This window comes from Stegostoma tigrinum, chromosome 24, assembly GCF_030684315.1.
Source record: "Stegostoma tigrinum isolate sSteTig4 chromosome 24, sSteTig4.hap1, whole genome shotgun sequence".
Lineage (NCBI taxonomy): Eukaryota > Metazoa > Chordata > Chondrichthyes > Orectolobiformes > Stegostomatidae > Stegostoma > Stegostoma tigrinum.
In genome coordinates, this window is record NC_081377.1 from 31,765,183 (window position 1) to 31,783,332 (window position 18,150).

At 41.0% G+C, this 18,150-nt stretch overlaps 1 protein-coding gene across 5 annotated transcripts in view; it reads left to right on the plus strand.

Annotated features, from left to right (window-relative positions):
• ubxn11 (UBX domain protein 11) overlaps window positions 1–18,150 on the plus strand; it is an 80,649-nt gene that overhangs the window by 37,120 nt on the left and 25,379 nt on the right. For all 5 annotated transcript variants that reach the window (XM_048558178.2, XM_048558176.2, XM_048558177.2 and 2 more), the window contains one exon: window positions 776–902. In XM_048558178.2, the coding sequence (XP_048414135.1) occupies window positions 776–902 (127 nt within the window). The remainder of the gene's footprint in view (window positions 1–775; window positions 903–18,150) is intronic.

Here is an 18,150-nt window from a genome sequence, read left to right on the forward strand (position 1 = left end):
AAACAAAAAGCTTCTTGCAATCTTCTTCTTGTATTACCATCTAGCTTACCCTCAAAGTTCATCTTCCCCCCCTCCTTTTTGCTTTTTCAGTTGTCCACTGTTGGTTTTTAAATGCTTCCTAATCCTCTGATTTCCCACTAATATTCACAACATTGTATGCTTTTTCTTTTGCTTTTATGCTGTCTTGACTTCCCTTGAAAAGAGACAAGAGATGTACTTTGAGCGTGTGCTGCTGACTGTAAGCAAAATAAAAAACACAAACTAAAACATGCAAAGACTAGGGCACAAAATGGACATTGAGATTTTGGTTTGAAATTGTTGAATTGAATGTTCAGCTTCGAAAGCTGTAAATATTTTCTGTCAAGGTCGTTGTGAGTCTGTAAAATTGCCCAGAGAATGTTAGAGATGAGTTCATAACTATTTTTAAGGCAGACGTAAATATATTTTTGACTGATAACAGAGTCAAAGTTCGGGGAATTAGAAGGGAATATGAAGTTGAACCACAATCAGATCATTAATAATCTTTTGAATGATGGAGCAAACTAGACAAGCCAAATAGTCATCTCCTGCTCCTAATTCATAGGTTCATAAGGGTGCTGTTCCTCAAAAACAAATATGATGGGTTGAATGGCCTCCTGTGACATATCATTAGATATTAGCATGCGGCTTATGGCTCATTTTCAGAAATAAATTACTTTTATATCCATTTAAAAATCAATTCAAAATAAGAACAGTAATAGAGGAGTGCTGAAATGTTTGTGACTGTTTTCTCCAGAAATTCCTGAGTGATTATGGGATGATTTGGATTGGTTCAGAAAAGGATGAGGCCAGCAATGTGTATTTGACGGAAGAGGAGGAGCCTCAGGAACTTCCCAATCCCAGTGAGCTACCTTCATACCGAGGTAAATTGTACTGTTACTGGATGTAGTTCTTGGTTAGATTTGTTTTGCAGCCGAATGTGAGGCTCTGTCACAGTAACTCGGGGAGCTTGAGATCCTAGAGAGGGTTCAGCACAGACCCTGGCTCTCCAAATACAGATATTTCGCCTGAAACTTGCTCAGAACTTGTTCTTCTCGTTTTTTAATTTAAAAAAGGAATCAAAGCTGTTTGATGTGGATTCAACATCAGAAAGTGGATTATCTGGATAAATTGTTCAAGCAGGTGATTGTTTCAAGATTTTGAAACCAAGGGGACTGTATGATTAAGTTTACTTTCTTAACGATAAAATAAATTTGGAAGAGTTTTTATTTCTTACACTGTACTTCTATTTTAAACAGTTTGGGTAGAGGCAGGCTATTTGGCCCACCTGAGTCCTGATGGCATTTACGCATCACAACACCATCTTTCCAAACTAGGTCATCTAATCCTGTTAGTATGCCCTTCTATACCTTTCATCCCGTATGCTTGTTCAGGGGCCTTCCTTTAACTATATCTATATTAATTGTCATGGCCACACCTTGTGGTAGTGAGTTTCATATTGTCAGCACATTCTGGGCAAAGAAGCTTTTCCTGTGTTCTTTGTTGGATTTATCATTGCTAATCATTTCTTCATTACTCTTAGAAAGTTCATGAGTGCAAAACTATTTTGAAGTCTCTCATAAATTATATAATCTGGCACACCTTGTGTGGTGCAATTTTGAGCTTGGGAAAGGTCAATGCTCCAGGTAGTATGCTACTTTGAATTTGCCCATTGCTCCCTCTCAGCATACCAAGTGCTGTGAGTGCAGGAGATTTAATTTTGCATCTACTCTTCTGCCAGTCACAGAGGGCTGGATTTACTCCATCCACTCCCCAGTGTCAATTATACCATTGTACTACACTAACACAAAGGACCCGCCATTGTGCCTTTCTGAGTTGTGAACCTGTGTTTGGTTTTCTGCTTTTTCCAAAATTGCAAACCCACTATATTCATTGATTTCTAGTAAAACAGCCTGATTCTTTGGAACATTTGTTGCTTATTGTTGCCATTACCACATTTACCAGCAGTACTTTGGAACATTGATCATGGTCATTCTTCATATTGCACATAAGATTATAGACATAAATGCATTAGTGTAATGGTGGTGAATGAACTCCAGAGCTGATGAATGATTGACATCATGTGGCCTAGAGTCAGGCAAAGTAGGAGAACTACATGGTCCAAGATAATAAAATGTGAGGCTGGATGAACACAGCAGGCCAAGCAAGCCTCACATTTTATTATCTTAGGAACTGCAAATGCTGGAGAATCCATTATCTCCTACATGGAGAACTACATGGTCCACCCCTGATTTGTGTTGGGGCGTCTTATTTCAGTCAGGTTACAATTGGAAGGCTGTACTTGGCCTCAATACCCCTGGAGGGTTCGGGGCAGGGTAATGTTGACCGTAACCTTGGTTTCTGTTAAATGAATGGAGGCTGTCATGACATCACACTCAGCTGTGTCTCCTCCTCCTCAACATTCAGGTCTCTCTGATGAAGAAAAAATGATTTGATTTCCTTAATTACTGTCTCACGCATCGAGATACAGTGAAAAGTGTTGTTTTGCGTGCTAACCAAATAATACCTTACGTAAGTACATCAGGGTAATAGAACAGAATGCATAATATAATGTTACAACAACAGTGAAGGTGAAGAGACAGATTAGCTCTAATATTTGAGAGGTCTGTTCATAAGTCTGATAACCGCAGGGAAGATGCTGTTCTTGAATCTGTTGGTACCTGTTTTGTATCTTCTGCCTGATGGAAGAGGATGCAAGAGAGTGTAACCGGCGTGGGAAGGGGCTTTGATTATGTTGGCTGCTTTCCCAAGGCAGCAGGAAGTGTAGATGGAGTCAATGGAAGGAAGGCTGGTTTTCCTGATAGATTGTGCTGCGTCCACCGCTCTTTGTGATTTCTCGTGGTCTTGGGCAGAGCAGTTGCCACACCAAGCTGTGTTGCAACTAGATAGGATGTTTTCTATGGCGTAGCCCCAGAAAAGTTAGTAAGTGTCATTGTGGACGTGCAGAATTTCCTTAGCATTCTAAGAATATAGAGGCATTGCTGTGCTTTCTTGACTGTTGAGTTGACTCAACCAAACATGTTAAAAAGACTACTAAAGAAATGAGACAAATTACAGTCTGTATTTAGAGACAAATTACTGTCTGAATTTAACCTTGAGAAGTTGTGAAGTGTATGTGCTGTTGTGGTTTTGTGCACGATACAGCAACCGCAGCACTAAATATGTCAACAATGAAGGAATTTACATTTTATACAATTTCTCACCATCCAGGACCAGCAACCCACTCAATTGCCACCTTCAACATTCAGTCCCTCTACCACTGAAACACATTAAAAACTGAGTGTACCATGTCCAAGATGGACTGCAACAAGTCACAAAGGCTCCTTTAGACTATTCTGTAACTGCCACCACCCAGAAAGACAAGGGCAGCAGACACATGCCAACACTCCTGTTGAGGACCAGACCAAACGCATTCGAAATATATCATGGAGATAGCCTAGATCCTAACATTTTATTTTCTTTAAAGGCAAGCAATAATACCACTAGGTGATGGCCTATTGGTATTATCACTGACTGTTAATCCAGACACCCAGATAAATTTTTTGGGGACCTGGGTTCAATCCTGCCATGGCAGATGGTGGAATTTGAATTCAATAAATATCTGGAATTAAGAGTCTAATGATGACTGTGAATGCATTGTCAATTGTTGGAAAAACCATCGGTTCACTAATATCATTTAGGGAAGGAAACTGCCATCCTTACCTGGTCTGACCTACGTGTGACTCCAGACCACAGCAATGTGGTTGACTCTTAACTGCCTTCTGGGCAATTAGTGATAAGCAATAAATGCTGCTTAGCCAGCGATGCCCTCATCCCGTGAATGAATAAAGAAAAAAAGTGTAAGGCACTGTGTTCCTGATAGCTTTGATTGGTCCACCACAAGGCTTTATGCAGAGCACACTTTATTCTTACAACACAGTTAAAATACAAACAAAAAAAGATGAATTAGCAGAAATTTAACAATATTAAAATATTATTAAATATATTAAAATAATATATTGTTTAACTGCCAATCAACAACTGTTCCAATATAGTAGCATCCCATGAACACACACTTGGCAAAGGCAAATTCAGCAAAACTGATTTTTCTCATGTGCTTTTCCAGTCGAGGAGAAAGGAACACTGAAAGAAACAATCTAGCAGCAGAGAGAGAAATCAAGCTCTTTGTTATAACAGTCAGAGAGCTCTATCTGCCAGCTTCAGCAGCCAACTCCATAAACCCAGCTGAAAGCAAAACTGAAGCCCAAGGGTCTGTTCGAGTCTGACTCCACCCACTCGTGCTTCTTTTGTCTAATTTTAAAAAATGCTTAGGAAGCTCTAAACTGTTTACCTACTGCTTCTGAAACAGACATTCCTGTACCACTGTGGCAACACCTCCCTGCATGAGAAGCAGCACAGACCAAACCTGTCTTAAAGGCACAGCACCATTACAGCACCCTAAGTAAGCTCCCTCCAAGTCACATGCCATTCTGACTTGGAAATATATCTCTGATTCTCAACTGTCATTGTTTGTAATCTTGAAACTCACTTCCTAACAGCACCGTGGGTATATTGACACCACATGGACTACAGTGGTTCATGAAGGCAGTTCATAATAAGACATAAGATATAGGAGCAGAATTAGTCTACTCAGCCCATCAAGTCCATTCTGTCTTCCTTCATGGCCGATGTTTCTCAGCTCCCATTCTCCTGCCTTCTCCCCATAACTTTTTATCTCCTTAACAATCTAGAATCTATCTATATTTGTCTTAAAAACACTTAATGACTTGGCCACCACCTTCTCAAGGGCAGTTAGGGATGGACAACAAATGCAGGCCCAGCCAGTGATGCCCACATCTCAGGAAAGGAGTTTAAAAAATGCAGTGTCTTTAATGCAATCAAATGTCCCAAGGTACTTCACTGAAAAATTATCAAATGAAATTCAATATACTGAGCCAAATAAGGAGGTAATAGAACAGGCAAAACAGAAAGGTTTTAGAGAACATTTCAGTGGAGTGAGAACATTTTCGAGAGGAACTTCCGCATCTATGGGCTTAGGTAATGAAAATGTAGCCACCTTTTCATAGACTAATGAAAATCTGGAATGCCTAAGAGTCAGAATTCAAGGAAGGCAGCGACTCGGAGCATTGTAGATCTGGACGTTACAGAAATTGAGAAAGTTGTAGCACCGGAGGAGCTTGTAGACGTAGGCTCGCTTGCAGGTTCAAGGCTGCACCAAAATCAAATAAAATGAAGAGTCTCCACAGACTTCTTTGAAAGGACCAGGATTGTATAAACTTTTGGGCAATAACTTCTGCAATATTCTATGTACTGAAATAGCACAAATTTACAGAAACTTATTATTTCCCATATTACATTAATATAAAAATGTCTTTTAGTGTTATATTGCCTCAAAATACTTTACACAATGTTATTTGAGTGATGAAAATTAATGTTCCTTTAACTTTGGGTTAAAGTTGATGAGTCCGTTTAAAGAATGTCCCTGCATTTATTCCAATAGTGCTTACAGCGTTCTTCAATGTCCGCAGAATGGACAAATAGCACCTCCAACAGTGTAATACTCTTTTAGCACTGAAGTATTACCCTGGATTTTGTGCTGGTGTCCTGGACGGGAACTTATATCATTCCCTTCTGATTCAGAGGCAAGACAGAGTTAATGTTTCTGCACTCTTTACATTAAGACTGAAGCTAAGATGGAGAACAACCTAAATAGCATTTACTTACATTCGGATAGTATCATCATGAATTCCTGAAGCAGTGTTTCATTCAAGAGTAAAGAATTTGTTTCTAATTTCTTTTTACACAAGACTAAACCACAGACAGTCAGCATATGCTGCAAAAACACAACATATATTTTGTGATGCATCGAGTGGAAACTGTGGCTTAAGTCAATTTTGCATCATGGAATGAAACATTTTCACCTGCAGATCCAACTGCTCAGCCTCACAGAAGTCGTTTTCTTTCTCTCTTCTGTTTTTCTATTATAATAGAAAAAACCCCTACACTAAAGCACCCTTATCATGCGTGTGCAGGCGTGAGACACAGTTAAAAAACACCAGGTGTGCAAATAACTTTATTAACATACCACCACCAGGAAAAACACCCATGTGACAAGCAGAGCCCCTTGGGGCAATGCCTATGTGAAAGAAAAAGTGAGGGGGAGGGTAGGGATCAAATCAAAATAGAGTTCATGTGGGAAATAAAACACTCCACATGCCATGGTGCTCACCTCTCCCAAAAGTGCCGGTGCACACCATGAGCTCCTTCTCCAGGGGCACCAGGGCACGGATGTAGCCAGGGGAAAGTGACAGCAGTTGGCCATAACGACCCCCGCGCACCCCCCCCCCCCCCCCCCACCCCGGACCATGGCCTACTGCTTGGACCTATTAATGCCCAGCTTGGCCAGGCCCAGGAGCAGACCTTGGAGGAGATCTTCCAACCTGCCGTCCCCCTCCGCACCAGGGGGCCCAAAGATCAGGAGCATCGGGCTGAAGTTCAGCCAAAAACAGTAAAGGAGGGCTTTGAGGTAACTGAAAAGGGAGTGCAAGCACCCACACCCAATATATACAAGGGTCCACGGACTCCACAGCTCCACAAACCAGACAGATGGGGGCTGGGAGTCTGTGAACCACCGCAATCTGCGATTACAGGGGACTGATGCATGCAACACACTGCCCCCCAAGATTCCCGAGGGAAAGAGGGAGGACTCCCACATAGGAAGCCCTCCATTAGGATTTCCTGCTGCCTGGTGGTAAATGGGCACGCTGAGGCATGTCCAGGCAGTGAATGAAAGAGAAGAGTTGGATGGTGAGCAGCAGCAATCTGTACAGGGCACGCTGCTTTGCTCCTCAAAGATACAAAGCCAAAATTCTGGAAGCAGCTCAGGTTGTGAGGTACAGGATCCTGGGAAACACACATGTCTTTAAAAGTGTAGTAAGTTTTCTGATCGGATTAGATCATTTTGAGGGAGGAGAAACTAAAGTGAATGGCTTGTGGACAGGAACACAAATTCAATCCTTTCTGTCATTGGAGATCCCTCATTTTATTTGTATAGCCTCCCTTGAAAGTTCCCTCCAACGAGACAACTTTTAATAACATATCATCTTTAATGTAAAATACATCCCAGTAGGCTGCATAAAACAAACCAGACCAAGGGACAGACACTGCGATATGGAAGGAGAGATTAGGAGTGCTTACAGAAGCATTCTTGGAAACATGCATTTTGAGAAGTTGAAGAAGGAAGTGGAGACACTCGGAAGTTGAAACAATTACTACATTTAAAAAAGTTCTTTATTCACTATAATGTGCTTTGACTCAATCTGCAGTTTTGAAAGCCACTGTACAGATGCAAATCTTTCTTCTTTCCTCGGGGCAAGTACATTTCCATGGCATTTTGGGATGGAACATAAAATATATGCACAATTTGGACAGAAAACTGGTGACAGCATATCAATCAACCATTATAGATACACCAAACTTTCCATTCAAGTGAATGGAATTAATCATCAGCTGGATGTTTTGTAAGCAGTTAATAGGGTTTTGCTTGAAATTTTGTTTTATTCCCTCAGAAGTACTTTCCCAATCAAGTAGAAGGTCTTGCACTTCCTAGAAATGTCTGAAATTAGCATTAGATAATGGTGACTTTTAATAAGTTGAAATTAATCCCTTAACTATCTTTAGAAATTGAGCAAAATGCTGGCAGAGGGAATACAATATCAGAAAATGTGAACTTGTCCATTTTGAAAGGAAGAATAAAAAGGCAGTGTAATATGTAATTGGGGGAGAGAGAGAGAGAGAAGACTGCAGTGGTAAAGAAGAGTTTAAGTGTCTCGATGCATGAATCAAAGATGTTGATATGCAGGTACAGCAAGTAGTTAGGAAGGCAAATGTAATGTTTATTGCAAAGGAAATGGAATATAGTTAGAAAAGTTATGCATCAGGTTTTCAGGGTGTACCCAAGATCACATTTGGAATACTGCATACAGTTATGACCTCTGTACTTCGGAAAGGATATAATTGAATTAGAACAGTTCAGAGAAGGTTCAATCAACCAATACCTGGGATGAAGATACTATCTTACGAGGAAAGATTGTGCAGCTAGGGCCTAAACTTATTGATGTTTAGAAGAGTGACTGATTGAATGTATATGATGCTGAGAGAATGATTCTCCTTGTAGGTTTTTTCAGAATCAGGGTTTGCTGTTTACTAATTAGTGGTTTCTCATTTAAGACTGAGATAAGTGAGTTTTTATTTTTCTGAGGGTTGTTGGTCAGTGGAATTCTCTTTTTCAGAGAGGAGTGAGTCTAGGTTCTTGAATATAGTTGGACAGATTATTGATCAGCAAGGGAGTCGAGGTTTCTGGGAGAGAGCCAAATTCAGATCAGCTATGATCTCATTGAATAGTGAAACAGACTAGAGGGGCTGAATAGCCTCTTGCTGTGTCTGAATCCTATGTTTGCACTTGTCGTGTGTCTTTTTTCTGAAAAGATTAGATGAATGCTGAAAAGCCCTGAGGCACTTACTACTTTGAAGTCTTATTCTTGCATTCTAGTTCTGATAAGCACAAGACGAAAATCTTCAACTCCTAGTCTTCTTGTTTAATTGCTGTACTACCAAGTTTTTATTTTTTTCTTTTAATTCAATTAATTTTTTTTGTGCATAGATGCCAGATTTAAATCATCCAAATGCTCCTCATTCCCTACACCAAACAAGCCCTTCCCCTACCCCAGTCTGTGATATACTTTCCCCGGTGACCTCTGCCACCTCCCCCCCCCTCCTCCCCACAACTCCCTACCCAGGCCTTGTGATGCCCCGAAGCGCGCACCTCACCCCCCCACCAACCTGGCACCCTTCCCTGATCCCTCCCCTCCACCCCGCTGCTCTTCTGTCTAATCTCATGGTGGCTAAAATGCCTTTTTATGTTCTTTGAACTGTTACAGTACTGGATTCCTAGAATGATACAGACAAAATAATTTGTAGTGAAGAATTGTCACTGCAGGACTATTCCAATTTGAAAGTGTTATGGTGGTTTGGTATAACAGTTGTTATTACCTGCTTTAAGTGAAGGCGTTATATTCTTTTATCTGCTTCCTCCCGCAGTTGCTGTGCTGCATTGTCTCACAGCTTGCCCTCAATTTGTTTCCACAAGATACGTACTTTCAACACCAATCCTGCCAAAACTGTAGAGCTAATAGATGCAGAGGATTTTTAATGTCCTTTTGAAGGAATTGCAAAATTTAGAATGCAAGAACAGCAAGTAATCAGGAAAGGTCACAGAATGTCATAATTTATTTTGAGAGGAATTGAATACAAAAATGTGGAGGTTATGCCTCAGCTACACAGGGCACCGCTAAGACCACATTTGGAGTATTCTGCACAGCATCGGTCACCTTATTCAAGGAAGAGTAAGAACATAAGAAGTAGAAACAGGAGTAGGCAGTTTGGCCCCTGCTCTGATACAGTCATGACTGATCTCATCTCGGCCTCAACTCCACTTTCCTGCCTGCTCTCCATAACCTTCAACCCCTTACTAGTTTTAAAAAATCTGTCTTATTTGCTTCTCAAAATTATTCAAGTGTCCCAGCATCCACCACACTCTGGGGTAATGAATTTCACAGATTCAGGACCCTTTGAGAGAAGTAATTTTTCTGCATTTCTGTTTTAAATCTGCTACCCCTCGCCCCTGAAACAATGATCTCTCATTCTATATTGCGCACATGAGGAAACATCCCTCCCATGCCTACTGTTTCAATCACCTTTAGCATCTCATCTACCCAATTAGATCATCTGTCATTCTCCTAAACTCAAACTGTTCAATCTCTCTTTATAGGACAAGCCCATCATCTCTGGAATAAATCTAGTGAACCTCCTCTGAACTGCCACCAATACAACTGATCCCTCCTCTAGTAAGGGGAGCAAAATTGCACACGGTACTCCAGGTGCGATCTCACTAATGCAACAACACTTGCCTACTTTTTCTTCCCTCTATTTCTTTAGCAATGTATGTCAAAATTCCAATGTGAGTGATTGGAGGCAGTTCAGAGAAGATTTACTATACTAATACCTGGAATGGGTCGGATGTCTTATGAGGAAAGTTTGGAAAGGCTAAGTTTGTATCTATTGGATTTTAGAACTGTAAGAGGTAACTTAAATGAAACTTGTAAAATTCTGAAGGGTATTGACAGGATAGATGTGGAGAGAATGTTTCCACTTATGGGAGAATATAGAACTAGGAATCAGTATTTAAAAACTAGAGGCGTCCATTTAAAACAGAGGCTGAGCAAAAATTTTTCTCGTAGAGCAGTGAGTCTCAGGAACTCTTCTTCCTGAAACAGTGGTGGAAACTCTTAAATATTTTTAAGGTGGAGGTAGATGTATTCTTCTTCAGCAAGGCGCTGAAAGGTTATAGAGGTAGTCTGAAATATGGATTTGAGTTTGCAGTCAAATCAACCATGTTCTTATTGAAAGGCAGAGCAATCTGGAGGAGGAAGCCTACACATGCTCCTTATTTGTACGCTTGTATGAACCTATAGCAAAACCTCTTGGCTGGTTTTTGAACAGAATGTTCCTATGTTCTTGGCTTTGTCAGTCTTTTTATACCAATATCACAGTGTTGCAGCAAGAGGCCATCCTCTCTTTAATTCTCTCAATGTATGTATCTAGTATTATGGCATCCAGTTTTTGACTCCTTATTCACTTAGGAAAGCTTTGGATTTGTGACAGTTTGCCATGGGTGGGATTGTGCTAATCCTGCAAGATGTATATGTACATGACTGAGATATTCATGCATGGCATTTTCAAATGAAGTCTAAAGATAACCAGCCTCCTTCAATAATCCGGAAAAAGGGCCTTGCTCTTAGGATGTGAATTAATGATAGATTGGTCATTCACATTGTCAGTTGAATGAAAGAGGTTAATTTTGACAAGCATCTTGGTTTTCAAGCATGGTGACTGTAAGTAGGATCAGTGAACTGAGGTTATGAAAGCAGGTCACATTCATAACCATATTTTGACGTAACAAACTTTACTGTGAAGTTGTGATTCTAGCATGCTGTTGCCTTCCTGTCATTCCTGGTTTTCAATATCTAAAAGCACATGGGTAAAATTCTAGGGCCGAAACATCAGCCTTCCTGCTCCTCTGATGCGGCTTGGCCAGCTGTGTTCATCCAGCTCTACACTTTGTTATCTCAGATTCTCCAGCATCTGCAGTTCCTACTATCTCTGGTAAAATATTTGTAGGCTACTAATTAATGAGAAGCTTTGGTTTAGTTCATTTTGGTTTATAATAACAGTTTCAATCTGTTTATTAGGTCTCCAATCACACCTTTCACATGGATATTTGAGTCAGTGATTGGTATTAAATTTGTCCATTATTTGGGTTTGTATCAATTTGTTGCTGGGCTTTTGTTAGTCTAGTTAATAGGGAGACAATGGTACAATGATTATGACAAAGGACAAATAAGCCTAACTTTGGAACCCACCATGGCAAGCCATGAAATTGAGTTCAGCGGGAACACAGAAGGCATTAAGTCCTTTGAGCATGTTCTGCCATTCAGTTGGAAGGCAGCTATCAGGTATCTCAATCATTGATCAATTCCCATGGGTACTCGTAACTGACAAATCTATCAATCTTTGTCCTGAACTTGTTAATTAACTCCCAGTAATAAATCTGGCATCAAAGGAGAAAACCAGCTAGCTGATTCTAGCCTACTTAAAATTTCTGTCTATACTTTGCAGTTAACTCTTAATGCCCTAGATTATGAATAGGTAGATGTTACCTTATGCGAGACAAATGCATTCCAAGAACAAATTATTTCAAAAGTATGAATTTCACCATGACCTTCAAGATGTTACTTGTGCTACCATGCAACATCATCACTATCTCATCTCACCTAACCTGGCTAAACTTTAACTTCTGCTCAATTTATCAGCAGTGTTGATAATTCCTACTTTCCCGAAGTAGAGGTATTTGTATCTGTGCCAGCTTTCTGAAAGAGCTGTCAAATTAATTTTGCTCATTTGATCTTTCTCCTCAACACGGCGCAGATTTTATTTTGAAGTATTCAGCAAGTTCAATTTTGGAAATTATTATTTTATTTGTTACACCACTTTTTGAGGTGGTTTGCTCCCAACAGCTTGGTGTGTAAAAACTCCACACATCATACCTGTGGCAGTGTGACTCAGTGGTTAGCATTCCTTTCTCCCAGCACCAGGGACCTGGGTCCAATTCTGGCCTTGGGCAACTGTCTGTGTGGCGTTTGTACGTTTCTCCCTGTGTCTGCATAGGTTTCCTCCCACAGTCCAAAGATGTGTGTGTTAGGGGGATTGGCTGTGGGAAATGCAGGGTTACAGGTTATGGGAGTGAGTCTGGGTGAGATGATCTTCAGAGAGTTGGTCTGGACATTTTGGGCTGATTGGCCTGTTTCCACACTGTAGGGAATCTATTTTTTAAAAAAAAAATGTGCTGAGGCTCCTGGAAATCTGAAATAAAAACAATTGTGGAGAAGCCCAGAAAGTCTGGCAGCATCTCTGGAGAGAGAAACAGGTTAATGTTTTGAGTCAAACACAACTCTTTGACAGTTCTGTCGAAGACTATACAGGACTCAAAACAATAACTGTGCTCTCTCCACAGATGCTCTCAGACCAGCTGCGTGTCTCCAATACTTTCTGTTTTTATTAGCCTGAATTTGTGCCCTTTGGTTACCAACCTTTTTGGCACTGGAAATACAATAAATAAAAAGGAATTATTAAATGGCCATATAATTAAATGGATTAAATCTCTTTTTAACTTACCCTGCTGCAGGACAGTTCAAGCATCTACAGTATACCTGGTTATTCCTTGTTGGTTCTGGTAAATGTCCTCTGGAAATCTTGATATCCGGAAACACACTCTTTCTCAGGACCAATTGCTACCCTAACTTCTCTCTGTTGTTTACACTTGGCCAATTGTGCTATAGAATGCAATACATCTCAGCAACTTTGCTATTCTAATCCCTTCCAGTCAAATCTCTTACACTAATGCAAATTGTTTAGGTCTGCCACTCCAGAAGGAAGGGACTCAGAGTGGGATCGAAATCTGTTCCCCTTATTTGTCTGTTCAGTTTCCTGTGCTGTTTCTCATATCTGATTATAAAGATCTGGAATGCACGCCTGAAAGCGTGGTGAAAGCAAATTCAAAATGAATTGCGCACATATTTGAAAAGGGAATAGGGCCACTCAGAAAGAAGAGAGGCGTTGAAGAAAGAATAGGTCTCTCAGAAAGTGTCACAGGCGTGAAGGGTTAAGTGTGATATGTTATTCTCTGATGCTTGATTCTCTGATATCTTGAACGCACGTTCCCTTCGCAAGCATTCTGCAGTACTTTCCATCCACACCAACTGTGAAAAAAGTTATGGTTTTCAGGTACACAACTAAATTGAAAGTAGAAAAACAAAAATAAAGAACTGCTGATGTTGGAAATTTGAAAAAAAACCCCAGAAATTATTGGAGAACTTTTGAAGAAGTGTCACTGGACTGAAACACTGATTCTGCATTCTCCCCACAAATGCTGCCATACCTGCTGAGTTTCTCCAGCAATTTCTGTTTTTATTTTAAATTGAAAATAGATGCTGTGTGGAAAAAAACAATCGGTGTTTAGTGTAAAAGAATGGCTTCCTCGATCAGAATCAAGTATTAGCCCACAATGTCTATACAGGCTAGTGTTGAAACCAGCTCTGCCACACCAGGTTGAATAGGCAGCTATAAAGCAGTGAGTTAAGGATTGGGAATAGATTCCAAATATGTGCTAAATCAATCCACATAGCAAAATGTGGAAGTTTGGGCTAATTCTAAAATGTCTGTAGAAAGCAGAACAGAATGATGACCTTTCATTACTGGTAGAAGAGACAACAGATTATCACAGAATCCCTACACTGCAGAAACAGGCCCTTCGGTCCAACAAGTCCACACCAACCCACACAGCATCCCATTCAGATCCTTTTCCCCCATAAACCCGCCTAATCCACACACCCCTGAACACTACGGGCAATTTAGCATGGCCAATTCACCTAGCCTGCACATCTTTGGACTGTGGGAGGAAACTGGAACACCCAGAGGGAACCCACACAGACACTTGGAGAACGTGCAAACTCCACACAGACAGTCACCCAAGGTTGGAATCAAACCCAGGTCCCTGGTGCTGTGAGGCAGCGCTACCAACCACTCAGCCACAGTGCCACCCTATAAGCAAGAAAAGTGAAGAGGAGGGGTGAAAAAGAACAAATACAGGTTGCAATGAATTGCAATACAGGAATGATGAAATTATGAAAGGGATGATGGTGACAGCAAGACAGGGCAGTAATAGGACAAGAAAAGAAATAAAAAAACTTGGGCTTAAAGGAACTCTTAAGTAGCAACACAGGATCATTGCTGCCTCTCACTATCTGGCAAAGAAAGGGAGTTGTTATTATGATTTTCTTTTCATGTGTTCATGGGGCTGTGAATATCATTGGTAAACCCACTTCTTGCCATTTCTAATTGTCCTTAAGAGGATGGTAATGCGCTGCCTTTTTAAACGACAATTGTGCTGGAGTACCCACAATGCTGTAAGAGAGGGAGTTGCAGGATTTTGACCCAGCGACAGTGAAACAAATTATTTTCAAGCCTCGATGGTGTGTGGCTTAGAGTGGAATGTGCAGGTGATGGTGTATCCATGGGCATGCTGCTCGTTATCTCCCAGGTGTAGCAAGTTGCAGATTTGGAAGAAACCTTGATGAATTGCTGCGTGAATTTTGCAGATTGGTCTGAAAATTTCGGTGAATTTGATTCAATGCTGAGGCTTCAAGCTTGTGTTGTTAGAGGAACAATGTAGGAAGCTGAGAACAGAGGCAGGATCATCTCCTGCAACGTCTTTGGATCAGATTGTCTTCCACCTGTCTCTGCAAAGGTGACTGACACACAGGGTAAGTCCATACATGCTTACACCCTCATACTTATGTTATTAAATAGTTACCTTAAACCTTACCTACAAACATTTCTTCCTTCTATAGTCTAGCAATTCTTTGTTGAGATAGCTTGCTTGATACATTTGATAGAGGTCTGTCGCTCTTTCACTACTCTGATGTATTGTCTATGTTTTAATAACTGTAACATTTAATTCTGTTTCCTGTGGTCATTTACTCCTGCCTTGCAAAATAGAAACTCTGCATTATCAATGCTCCCTGTTCTCATAATGTGATCTTACTCTGTCAAAGTTTCTTTCTTTGGACCTCCACACACTGTTCAATTTTACCCGTGTGCACACCTACATCTTCTGGGAAGTAAATGATTTTACAAACCACTGTTTCAGAAAATAGTGGCAATCATTTTAAACCAGTTTAACTAATTGCTGCCTGCCCTCCTGTACCACAGATGATGGTTTGTCTCTCTTTCCCACAGATGGCAGTGACTATGATCCTGTAACTGGGGAGAGCAGTGAGCATCAGCTGCAGCAGTCTGAGATGCTTGACTCCAGTGAAAGTGGGTCACAGCCCAAATCACCTCAATCAAGACCTGCTTTGCTCTGCAATGAGGCCCTGCCTTGCAAACCCCCGAGTGCCCTGGGGAGGGATACAATCGCACTCCAGGACGTTCAGGGTCCCGTCCAGACCTCCGATTATTGCAGCCTGGAGAATCCAGTTATCAAAGGCATGCAAGAGCTGGAACAAAACGTGAACAGTGTGATCCAGGAGGTCTCAAGTACTCTGACTGCCCTCCGTTATACCCTTGGACAGATTCTCTGATCTCTTGCAGTCATTAACAGGAATAAAAGCAGCAAGGAGCAAGATGCAACACCACTAGAGCAGTTTTAGGAATGTACATAGGACAGCCATTACCTAACATACTCAACTACTCATAAAGTCTCAGAGAAACATAATTTGGCATTCGAAAATCTTTCTTTTCCCATTTTGTTTTTCTTCGATTCAGTTGTGCTTCCTGTCAGGGCCTGGGATTTTTATCCCTTCACATCTTTTCCATTTTGTTTTTGGAGGACATCCTGTCCAAAAGATATAAATCCAGGTTTAACTTCAGTGTTTTACCTGGTTGTCTGTATGCATGCATTGATACCTCTCAGGCATGTTTGGGTGAAATTATGGACTCCGTGCAGTGAGCAGGGGAGGGCGGGCCACCTGTAGTGTTGAAGGCTGACACGCACACAGCTGGAGGGAAGAAAGTTCATATTTTATGCAATACTCATACTTGACAGCCAGAACTGTGTAATGCTCCATTCAGTGCGTCGTGATGAGCACAAAGTAACCATTTGAGATCCTGGTAGGTACAATCATTCCAGTCATCTTTTCTTGTATGCCAGGTATCCTTGCCAGCAGCTCTAACAAGATGGTGTTTGGTCAAACAAATGAATTAGAGATATTTGAAATGGCACTGGGAACATAATGGAGAATAAGGCTACAATTGGGTTCCCTCATCCTTGACATCATGTTACAAATCATAGCATTACCTCCTGAACCATGTGCCCAGAGTAATGTGCCTGTATGAACTCTCTCTCTCTGAGTCATGAAGGAATGTGTACATTGTATAGAAATATAGAAAACAGGTGCAAAAATAGTCCATTCAGCCCTTCAAGCCTACTGTGCAATCTAATCATGGCTGATCATCCAACTCAGTACCCTGTTCCCACTTTTGCCCCACAGCCTTTGATCCGTTTAGTCCCAAGAACAATATCTATCATCTTCTTGAAAACATTCAAATGTTTATGTCTGAACCACTTTCTGTGGCAGAGATTTCCACAGGTTCGTCACTCTGGGTGAAGAAATTTCTTTTCATCTCAGTCTTAAAAGGCTACATTTTTTAGTCTTATACTGTGACCCCTGGTTCTGGACTCCTTGGTCATCAGCAAAATCCTTCCTCCATTTACCTTGTCTGGTCCTGCTAGAATTTTTTAGATATCTGTGACATATTCCTTATTGATCTAAATTCCATTGAAAATATTTCTGACTGATCCAGCATTTTTTCGTGAGTATTGCCTCAACAAAAGCTGCCCATTTTAAGTTGATAATGTGGTTGTAATACATTGGTGCCATACATTAGTGCAGAAATGTTCAGCTATAGATTGGGGTAGGGATCAATTTAATATTTCAGATGGGAATCCTGTTTGCTGCAACTGAATGTCCAAGGGCACAGTAAAATCCTGTAAACCAGGAACGAAAACAGAAGTTGTTGGAAAAGCTCAGCAGCTCTGGCAGCATCTGTGAAGAAAATATCAGAGTTAATGTTTCAGGTCCAGTGACCCCACCTCAGAATTGATTGTAGCTCGGAAAATGGCTGTTTATATGCAGAAGATAGGGAGGGACAGGGGGTAGGGAGTAAAGCGTAGACTGGGTGACCACTTCACAGAACATCTACATTCTGCTCGAAGAAAAGACCCTGAGCTTCCAAATGCCTGCCACTTTAATACACCACCCTGTACCCTGGCCAACATCTTTTTCTCAGGCTTGCAACTGGAAGAACAACACCTCATTTTCCATTGGGGACTCTGCAGCCCTCCAGACCCAATATTGAGTTCAATAATTTTAGGGCCTAAACTCTCCCATGTCCTAGACCCCTACCCCACACACCAAGCCTTGTTATCATACAGCCTGTTATTACACACTACCTATTGTTAGACATTAACAGTCCCCTTTAACAGCTATTCACTGTCCTAGCCAGATCATTATCCACTCTTTTGTCTGTCCAACTGCTCTTCTCTCTGTGGCCTCTATTCCCACCTAGTGTTTACTCCCTACCTTCATGCCTATAAACCAACATTTTCCTTGCTACCATCAGTTCTGCGGAAGGGTCACCAGACCCGAAACATTAACTGTGATGTTTTTGTCAGAGATGCTGCCAGGTCTGCTGAGCTTTTCCAGAAACTTCTGTTTTTGTTCCAAAGGCACAATGATCCTTTTCCACTTTGAAATGGTGTGGATTCTGGATTTCAGACATTTAGGATTACAGCAGTGCATATCTAATTGTTTAAAGTCCACAAAATGAATCTAAACCAAGGAGCTTTTTTGACAAAAAGTGTAAACTCTGATGTGTTAGAATCTCTGATTCTGTAGGAGATAGCCAGGAGAGACTCAGGCAGTCAATAGTGCA